General features: G+C 50.5%; 1 protein-coding gene across 8 annotated transcripts in view; it reads right to left on the minus strand.

Moving 5' to 3' along the window:
* CENPF (centromere protein F) overlaps nucleotides 1-9,972 on the minus strand; it is an 82,522-nt gene extending 72,550 nt beyond the window's left edge. For 7 of the 8 annotated variants that reach the window (XR_012318068.1, XM_073671951.1, XM_073671950.1 and 4 more), the window contains exons 1-6: nucleotides 9,840-9,972; nucleotides 2,669-2,867; nucleotides 1,241-1,437; nucleotides 1,044-1,156; nucleotides 528-619; nucleotides 120-411 (exon numbers count right to left, since the gene is read on the minus strand). Coding sequence is in view for 7 of the 8 variants with exons in the window: in XM_073671951.1 (XP_073528052.1) it covers nucleotides 120-411; nucleotides 528-619; nucleotides 1,044-1,156; nucleotides 1,241-1,437; nucleotides 2,669-2,830 (856 nt within the window). In the remaining variant the exon portion in view is untranslated. The remainder of the gene's footprint in view (nucleotides 1-119; nucleotides 412-527; nucleotides 620-1,043; nucleotides 1,157-1,240; nucleotides 1,438-2,668; nucleotides 2,868-9,839) is intronic. The other variant, XM_073671946.1, reaches the window with a different exon arrangement.
* Nucleotides 9,973-10,406: the final 434 nt, after the last annotated feature.

Below are 10,406 nucleotides of genomic sequence, written 5' to 3' on the forward strand. Positions count from 1 at the left end.
TAGCTGTCAGGGGATGGTGGGAGTTGCAGCTTTGGAACAGTTGGAGACCCCCAGTTCAGGGAACGAATTATAGGAGTAGAACAATTGATCTTCTTAAAAAAGGATAACCCGCCGGTTACCTTGGTTCTGGTTCCGGAGCTGATCATTTGCCGGATTGTTGGCGGATTCGCAGAAGCTTCGGTTTCCGCCGTCGGACTTGAATCCCCTCTTGCTCGGCGTCTCTTCTTGCTCCCACGGATACTGGATAGAAGTGTAATTCCTCTTGAGGGAGATATCATGGCTGCTGGACGATGCGCGGCTCGGCGTCCGCTCTTGCTGCCACGAGAATACAGAGGAGGACGACTGGTGGCGAGCGATGTCACGGTGATTCATTGTACTCGGCGCCGTGGGCTGAGACGTCTGGTTCGTCAACTGCCAAAAAAATAAAAACACACAAAAATAAAATACAAGAAAAAAAAAAGCAACTAATCTAAACAAGCAAAGCTGCAGTGTAAAGTATAGGGGAGGAAATATCCTATTTTACTTACTTTAATTTGGAGAACTTTTAACTCTGTTTCCAGCTTCTTTCTCTCTTCCACCTCCTTCTGATATTTTTCTTGCAGCTCCTCATATTTAGAATCTGGCAAAATACAGGTTGTGTTACAGCCTTAATTATATATTTTTCTATTTAAAGGGTATGTAGACTTTTGAAACTATATATCAGGTTCTTCTCATCGTCATAAAAAGGGTATTGTTGGATAGAGCACTTTTCCAATTTACTTCTTATTAAAATTTTCAGCCGATCTTGAGATAATAACACTTTTCTTTCCAGCACGTTGCCTTAGAGACCGACCACCGCGCTAGACAGCAGCAGTGGTGGTTGGTCTCCAAGGCAACGAGCTGTGAGCTGTAAACAAAAAGAAAAAGAGGTAACGTCTCAAGAACGGCTGAGAATTTTAAGAAGCAGTAAATTACATAAGTGTTTGTTTTTACGAGCTCCATCTGTTTGTGAAGTTGGGAATAACCTTTGTAAAAGAAAAAAAAAAAGAAGTTAAAGAAATTACCGCTTAATTTAACAGGTGTGAATGAGACAGTAACGCTTTTTTGGGGGGTGACACATACGGACATGTCTGCAGCGTTAAACGACTGCTGGCTTTTCTCCAAGTCATTCTTATATCTGTAAGGACATAAAAAAAAAAATACTATATGGCCCCAAATACTTTAAATACCCAACCGGAGGGTCTCGGCCACCTCTGCTGACCTCTTCAGCTCCTGCTCCAGCTTCTCTAGCTGCTTCTTCCCGGCGCTCAGCTGCCCCTCCAGGAGGCTGACCTGCGCGTCCTTCACCTGCTGCTCGTGGCTCAGCTTCTGCCGCGTCTTCTCCTGGTTGTCACACAATTCTATTAAGCTCTGGTTCTCCCGCTTCAGCGCGACCACTTCACTTTTCTCACTTTCTACCTGTTCATGTCATACCACCACCCAAAATAAAAAAAAAATAGAAATCAGAATTCGACTAATTTCTGATAAAAATGAAAAAAAATAAAAATAAAATAAAAGTGTATATTATATATATATATATATATATATATATATATATATATATACACACACACACACACACATACACATACACAGTCCGATGTTACACAAGACACATTTTAGTCCATCTTAAAGGCGATGTCCGAAGGATCAAAAACTATTCATTTTTTTATTCAAAAGGTAAATTTTTAAAAAAGTAACACCCGTTTCCGCTTTTTTTTTTCCCGCTGGTCTCTACCTCAGACTTCAGTACTGACCACTTCTGACCTGGAAGTAGAGACTAAAAAGGAACAAGGGTTATTCTCATCTTCATAGATGGCTATTGGTGGATAGAGCTTGTAAAAACGAGCAATTTTGCAATTTACCGCTTCTTAAAATTTGCAACCGTTCGCAAGATATTAACACTTTTGTTAACAACGAATAGCATAGGAGACAGACCACAGAAGTGGTCTGTCTCCATGGCAACGAGCTGTAAACAAAATAAAAATGTTAATATCTCAAGAATGGCTGAAAATGTTAATACACTGTAAATTGCAAAATTGCTTGTAACTACAAGTCCTATCCGACAATACTCATTGAGGAAGTTGAGAATAATCCCTTTAACATAGAGGTAGGGAACCTAAGCATTTTTTTTTTTAATTGATTGACAGACACAATCCCTTTTTAAAAGATTTCTCCACCTTTCCATCTATTATCTTTCATTCCTCCATTATGGCTAAAGTGAAAAGCAAAGTAACTTTGCCTTCATAAAAAAAAAAAAAGTCCTACCGTTTTGTGTCTCCAGCTTCTTTGCAGACCAGTGTGTTGCCAAGGTTACAGACTCCAAACAAACCTTCGTCCTGCAGCTGTACTCCCTTCCACCTGCCCACTGCTTCTTGCTAATGTACGTAAACCAACACCTGCAGGGTCAGACTACACAGAGCATGTTTGTAGTCTGTTACCATGGTGACACATCATTATGACAAGAGGTTTGTACAGAAAATGGGAGGTAGTTATATTTAAACTAAAATAAATAGTTGCAAGGACAGACATTGCCCTTAACTGTCACATAAATGGAAGGTTCTCATTTTCTTTGTGTCCTTTCCTCCTTATTTCTAAGGCCTCTGCTGTCGCCCCCTGTAGCCCCTTCCTTACCAGACAGCTCCTTTACCTTCTGCTTCTGTTTTTGGAAGGCGGCCTCCAGGGACTCCAGCTGGAGCTGCCGCTGCTGACGCTCCTTCTTCAGCTTGTCCACCTGACTCTCCAGCTCCTGGATCTTCTGCAGGGTCCTCGTGGGCAAACCCTCCTTCCATTCCTCCACCACCCAACTCATCGTCCTGATCTACGGGGGGAGAGGGCAACTTGTAAATCTGCCAAAAGAAAGCATCAAGTGTGAAGGGGAAGCACTGTTCATCCAAAGCACTGCCCAACGTGACTGTCTGCCTACGTAACGTATGTGATCTGAAACTGGGTGTGGTGGTGGAAACCATCAGCAGGAAGGAGATGAGAACAACCGAACCGACCGGCGGCAAGGAGCGGGGCGACAACACAACCTGCCGGCAGCAAGGAGCGGGGAGACAAGCCACCAGCGGGAAGGCGAGCGGGAGACAAGCCACCAGCGGGAAGGCGAGCGGGAGACAAGCCACCAGCGGGAAGGCGAGCGGGAGACAAGCCACCAGCGGGAAGGCGAGCGGGAGACAAGCCACCAGCGGGAAGGCGAGCGGGAGACAAGCCACCAGCGGGAAGGCGAGCGGGAGACAAGCCACCAGCGGGAAGGCGAGCGGGAGACAAGCCACCAGCGGGAAGGCGAGGGGGAGACAAGCCACCAGCGGGAAGGCGAGGGGGAGACAAGCCACCAGCGGGAAGGCGAGGGGGAGACAAGCCACCAGCGGGAAGGCGAGGGGGAGACAAGCCACCAGCGGGAAGGCGAGGGGGAGACAAGCCACCAGCGGGAAGGCGAGGGGGAGACAAGCCACCAGCGGGAAGGAGAGGGGGAGACAAGCCACCAGCGGGAAGGAGAGGGGGAGACAAGCCACCAGCGGGAAGGAGAGGGGGAGACAAGCCACCAGCGGGAAGGAGAGGGGGAGACAAGCGACCAGCGGGAAGGAGAGGGGGAGACAAGCGACCAGCGGGAAGGAGAGCGGGAGACAAGCGACCAGCGGGAAGGAGAGCGGGAAACCGACAAGCGACCAGCGGGAAGGAGCGGGGGAAACCAGCGACCAGGAGGGCGGGAGACAAGCGACCAGCGGGAAGGAGAGCGGGAGACAAGCGACCAGCGGGAAGGAGCGCGGGAAACCGACAAGCGACCAGCGGGAAGGAGCGCGGGAAACCGACAAGCGACCAGCGGGAAGGAGCGCGGGAAACCGACAAGCGACCAGCGGGAAGGAGCGCGGGAAACCGACAAGCGACCAGCGGGAAGGAGCGCGGGAAACCGACAAGCGACCAGCGGGAAGGAGCGCGGGAAACCGACAAGCGACCAGCGGGAAGGAGCGCGGGAAACCGACAAGCGACCAGCGGGAAGGAGCGCGGGAAACCGACAAGCGACCAGCGGGAAGGAGCGCGGGAAACCGACAAGCGACCAGCGGGAAGGAGCGCGGGAAACCGACAAGCGACCAGCGGGAAGGAGCGCGGGAAACCGACAAGCGACCAGCGGGAAGGAGCGCGGGAAACCGACAAGCGACCAGCGGGAAGGAGCGCGGGAAACCGACAAGCGACCAGCGGGAAGGAGCGCGGGAAACCGACAAGCGACCAGCGGGAAGGAGCGCGGGAAACCGACAAGCGACCAGCGGGAAGGAACGGGAGATAAGGGACCAGCGGGAAGGAGCGGGGGAAACCAGCAACCAGGAGGGCATGAGACAAGCGACCAGCGGGAAGGAGAGCGGGAGACAAGCGACCAGCGGGAAGGAGAGCGGGAGACAAGCGACCAGCGGGAAGGAGAGCGGGAGACAAGCGACCAGCGGGAAGGAGAGCGGGAGACAAGCGACCAGCGGGAAGGAGAGCGGGAGACAAGCGACCAGCGGGAAGGAGAGCGGGAGACAAGCGACCAGCGGGAAGAAGCGCGGGAAACCGACAAGCGACCAGCGGGAAGGAGCGCGGGAAACCGACAAGCGACCAGCGGGAAGGAGCGCGGGAAACCGACAAGCGACCAGCGGGAAGGAGCGCGGGAAACCGACAAGCGACCAGCGGGAAGGAGCGCGGGAAACCGACAAGCGACCAGCGGGAAGGAGCGCGGGAAACCGACAAGCGACCAGCGGGAAGGAGCGCGGGAAACCGACAAGCGACCAGCGGGAAGGAGCGCGGGAAACCGACAAGCGACCAGCGGGAAGGAGCGCGGGAAACCGACAAGCGACCAGCGGGAAGGAGCGCGGGAAACCGACAAGCGACCAGCGGGAAGGAGCGCGGGAAACCGACAAGCGACCAGCGGGAAGGAGCGCGGGAAACCGACAAGCGACCAGCGGGAAGGAGCGCGGGAAACCGACAAGCGACCAGCGGGAAGGAGCGCGGGAAACCGACAAGCGACCAGCGGGAAGGAACGGGAGATAAGGGACCAGCGGGAAGGAGCGGGGGAAACCAGCAACCAGGAGGGCGTGAGACAAGCGACCAGCGGGAAGGAGAGCGGGAAACCGACAAGCGACCAGCGGGAAGGAGCGCGGGAAACCGACAAGCGACCAGCGGGAAGGAGCGCGGGAAACCGACAAGCGACCAGCGGGAAGGAGCGCGGGAAACCGACAAGCGACCAGCGGGAAGGAGCGCGGGAAACCGACAAGCGACCAGCGGGAAGGAGCGCGGGAAACCGACAAGCGACCAGCGGGAAGGAACGGGAGATAAGGGACCAGCGGGAAGGAGCGGGGGAAACCAGCAACCAGGAGGGCGTGAGACAAGCGACCAGCGGGAAGGAGCGCGGGAAACCGACAAGCGACCAGCGGGAAGGAGCGCGGGAAACCGACAAGCGACCAGCGGGAAGGAGCGCGGGAAACCGACAAGCGACCAGCGGGAAGGAGCGCGGGAAACCGACAAGCGACCAGCGGGAAGGAGAGCGGGAAACCGACAAGCGACCAGCGGGAAGGAGAGCGGGAAACCGACAAGCGACCAGCGGGAAGGAGCGCGGGAAACCGACAAGCGACCAGCGGGAAGGAGCGCGGGAAACCGACAAGCGACCAGCGGGAAGGAGCGCGGGAAACCGACAAGCGACCAGCGGGAAGGAGCGCGGGAAACCGACAAGCGACCAGCGGGAAGGAGCGCGGGAAACCGACAAGCGACCAGCGGGAAGGAGCGCGGGAAACCGACAAGCGACCAGCGGGAAGGAGCGCGGGAAACCGACAAGCGACCAGCGGGAAGGAGCGCGGGAAACCGACAAGCGACCAGCGGGAAGGAGCGCGGGAAACCGACAAGCGACCAGCGGGAAGGAGCGCGGGAAACCGACAAGCGACCAGCGGGAAGGAGCGCGGGAAACCGACAAGCGACCAGCGGGAAGGAGCGCGGGAAACCGACAAGCGACCAGCGGGAAGGAGCGCGGGAAACCGACAAGCGACCAGCGGGAAGGAGCGCGGGAAACCGACAAGCGACCAGCGGGAAGGAGCGCGGGAAACCGACAAGCGACCAGCGGGAAGGAGCGCGGGAAACCGACAAGCGACCAGCGGGAAGGAGCGGAGGAAACCGACAAGCGACCAGCGGGAAGGAGCGGGGGAAACCGACAAGCGACCAGCGGGAAGGAGCGCGGGAAACCGACAAGCGACCAGCGGGAAGGAGCACGGGAAACCGACAAGCGACCAGCGGGAAGGAACGGGAGACAAGCGACCAGCGGGAAGGAGCGGGAGAAACCAGCGACCATCGGGAAGGAGCGGGAGAAACCAGCGACCATCGGGAAGGAGCAGGAGACAAGCGACCAGCGGGAAGGAGTGCACTCTATGAACATTCCGTACAGCAGCCACATGGCCTCATCCTCCAGCCCGTCCAGCATTGTTCCTGTATAGTACTAAATGCAGAAAAGAAGTGACAGCGAGCAGCACAGAAGAACCTGCAAAGATCTAAATATGGCGGCCGGGTGAGCGGCCAGTGACCGCCAACACGACTTATAGAGCCACCCACCAGGGGGAGTCTAAAACAGCCAAGCAACTGCTCCAACCACTGGGATCACAGACACCTCCAATCCTCACTGTTTAACCCCTTTATCTTCCCTAATGTAAAAGTTGCCATCTGGGTGGAAGTGTGGATGCAGAGCAAGCAATTAAATTAAAAGTGGAAATTGATTGCAAAATAAATAACATTTTAAATAAAATTATATACATATATTTTATATTTAATCTCATAAAAGTGACAATTAAAAAAAAGTATATTTTTCAATATTTAAATATGTAACAATTAAAAAAAAAAAAAATACAAAAGTTTAACCCCCCCCCCTTATTTCTCATCAAAAAGAGGGGGAAAAAGCATGTTTCGTATCGCGACATTAATAAAAGTCCAATAAAAAATGCTAAATAATTTATCCCACGAGATAAATGCAATAAAATAGAAAAATAAAATAGGGATTCCAGAATTTCCATTTTTGGGGTTGTCGCACCCTGCAAAAAAAACATTACAAAACGCAAAGAAAACACGGAATGGAAGCAATAATTTAAGCTACAGTTCACATTAACCCCTTTCTGACGATGTACGTAATAATACGTCCCTGTGCCTTGGTACTTATGGACAAGGTACATATTATTACAACATGCCTGTGTGTGCGTGCGCTTGCCGCCAGGTGTCAGCTGACACCCAGCACTCAGTGCCAGGAGCGGTCCCGGGACTTTAACCCCCTAAATGCTGCAGAACGGCATAAAAATAACCCCCCCCCCCCAAAAAAAAATTCCTGAATTGTTGGTTTTTGTTTATTCTGCCTCACAAAAATCGGAATAGAAAGCGATCAAAAAATGTCACGTGCCTGAAAACGGTACCAATAAAAACATCAACTTGTCCAGCAAAAAACAAGCCGTCACATGACTCTGTTGGCCGAAATATGGAAAAATTATAGCTCTCAAAATATGGCGATGCAAAAACTGGTCTTTGCAAAAAAAAAAAAAAAAAAAGCGTCTTTTTGACAGCTGCCAAACATAAAGACCCGATATAAATCTGGTATCGCTGTAATTGCACCGACCTGAAGAATCAAGTCGTCTAATTACTTATACCGCACGAGGAACAGCGTAAAAAATAAATAAAACCAATTCTTCACCTGCTGCTCATTTGTTTATTCTGCCTCCCAATGATCTCAGTATGGCTCGGCTCACATTTATCCTGCGCTCTGCGATGAGTGCTTACACTGGGGTCTCCGTGTAACGCTCTGAAATACGGGATTCAGATTGAAACCCCGGCAGAAGATTCCCTGTAATGAGGCAGATGGAGGCACCGTGGACGTCGTCTGGCCTGTGATTCCACGGTGTTCATCTTTTTACTAGGCGAGCATAAAAGTGTCATCGGCCACAGTTTTGTGAACCTCTGAAGAAAAGGACACCGCTGAACAGAGGCCAGACGGAGGGTTGTGTTAGGATTAGGGTTGTGTTAGGATTAGGGTTGTGTTAGGATTAGGGTTGTGTTGGGATTTTTTTAAAGTTAAGAAAAATAAATAAATAATGACGACGATATGGCGATTAGTGTTGAGTGCAAGTGCTCGCTACTTGAGTTTGCATTGGGTGCTTGGGTATGCATTGAGTATCGCGGGTGCTCGAGTCTCTGCCCCATATGTTTCGCAGCCAAAAAAAACCTCTCGAGGATTGCCTGCCATGCATGAGCGATCCCCGCATGTTTTTTTTTGGGTGTCTAACAACCGTGCGGGCGGGGACTCGAGCATGTCACTCAAGCACACGCGATACATGGTATATACCCGAGTACCTGATGCAAACTCAAGTAGCGAGCACTTGCACTCAAGACTAATGACAACTTATTCAATATGATGACCTAATGTTATCAAATTCTGTGTCGTACTTCTGGGTTCAAAATGTTCACTATACACCTTGATAAAACCCTTGAGGGGTCTAGTTTCCAAAATGGGGTCACTTGTGGGGGGTTTCCACTGTTTAGGCACATCAGGGGCTCCCCAAATGCAACATGGCGTCCGCTAATTATTCAAGCAAATTATACATTCAAAAAGTCTAATGGCGCTCCTTCCCTTCCGAGCCCTGACGTGCGCCCAAACAGTGATTTTCCCCCACATATGGGCTACCGGTGTGCTCAGGAGAAATTGCACAACAAATTTTGGGGTCCATTTTTTCCTGTTACCTGTTTCCTGCGAAAATAAAAAAAAATTGTGTCTAAAGTAACATTTTTGTGAACAAAAAAGTTAAATGTTCATTTTTTTCTTCCACATTCCAAAAATTCCTGTGAAGCACGTGAAGGGTTAATAAAGTTCTTGAATGTGGTTTTGAGCACCTTGAGGGGTGCAGTTTTTAGAATGGTGTCACTTTTGGGTATTTTCTGTCATGAAGGCCTCTCAAAGTGACTTCAGATGTGATGTGGTCCCTAAAAAAATGGTTTTGTAAATTATAAAAGGAAAAATGAGAAATCGCTGGTCAACTATTAACCCTTATAGCTTCCTAACAAAAAAAAATTTGGTTCCAAACTTGTGCTGATGTAAAGTAGACATGTGGGAAATGTTATTTATTAACTATTTTGTGTGACATATCGCTCTGATTTAAGGGCATGAAAATTCAAAATTTGAAAATTGCAAAATTTTCAACATTTTTTCACCAAATTTCCGTTTTTTTTACAAATAAACGCAAGTGATATCGAAGAAATTTTACCACAATCATGAAGTACAATATGTCACGAAAAAACAATCTCAGAATCAGGGGGATCCGTTGAAGCGTTCCAGAGTAATTACCTCATAAAGTGACAGTGGTCAGAATTGTAAGGCTGTGTGCCCACAATGCGTTTTTAATGCGTTTCTGCAGCTGTGGAAACGCATTAAAAATGCATGGTAGAAGGGCAGCAATGTTCCCCAATGGCCGGGTCATTAACGTGCAAACCACCCTCGGGGGTAAAGGGGTTAATATATATATAAAAAATACCAAAGTTAAAAAAAAAAGTAATGACTTTCAGAAGAAAATAGAAAAACTACAGAAGGGGGAAAACCTGTCAGAATAACCGCATGCTGAGACTTGTAGTGCCACAATCAGGCAGAAACTCTCCCATAACATGGAGGCTGAGATCAGTTCTATGGAAGGAACAGAGGAAGAATTGTCATCCCACAGGAAATTAAAATGTTCGATCTGATCGATAACAATATGATCGGCCGACAGGTTGGTGGGTACTATGTGATGAATGAGTCGTCATGTTCCCCTCCCCCATCCGGGCGCGCTGGGTGCTCTCACCTGTCACCCGTGTGATCAGCGCCCGGCTCCCGCCATCTCATCCGCCGTTTGATAACCGCGCCGTCCCCAGCACGTAACAGACAAGCAGCGGGAACGCCCATCTAAGGCAGAACACCACGATCATTGGTCCAAGGGAGCACTAACACTTGCTCTCATTGGATAGAACGCATCAAAATAGCCCGCCCACCTGAGCCACAAAGCGGAGGGAGGCGTGGCTTTCTTTCAAAATTCACCACCGGGAAAATAGAAGACTGAGCGCGATTGGCTGCTGAAAGGACGTATTCGATTGGTTAAGTGTAATCTGGAAAGAGACGCCAGCGACCAATGAGATGAGACCGAAGAGAATTTAAAAGGAGGTGGTGAACGCGAACTTGCAGTCATAGTGAGCTGGTGCTAGAGAGCGGATCATCAGAAAGGAAGGCCGGCACTGGCGAGCTCTGCAGTGATGGATGCCGGTACTGGCGAGCTCTGCAGTGATGGATGCCGGCACTGGAACCTGCGCCCGCTGTAGCGCATCTATTATTATTATTATTATTATTAATGATGGATTTCTTTTTTCGACCTGCC

This window comes from Phyllobates terribilis, unplaced genomic scaffold (genome assembly GCF_046119375.1).
Source record: "Phyllobates terribilis strain yellow unplaced genomic scaffold, ASM4611937v1 Scaffold_3__8_contigs__length_932513732, whole genome shotgun sequence".
NCBI classification, from domain to species: domain Eukaryota; kingdom Metazoa; phylum Chordata; class Amphibia; order Anura; family Dendrobatidae; genus Phyllobates; species Phyllobates terribilis.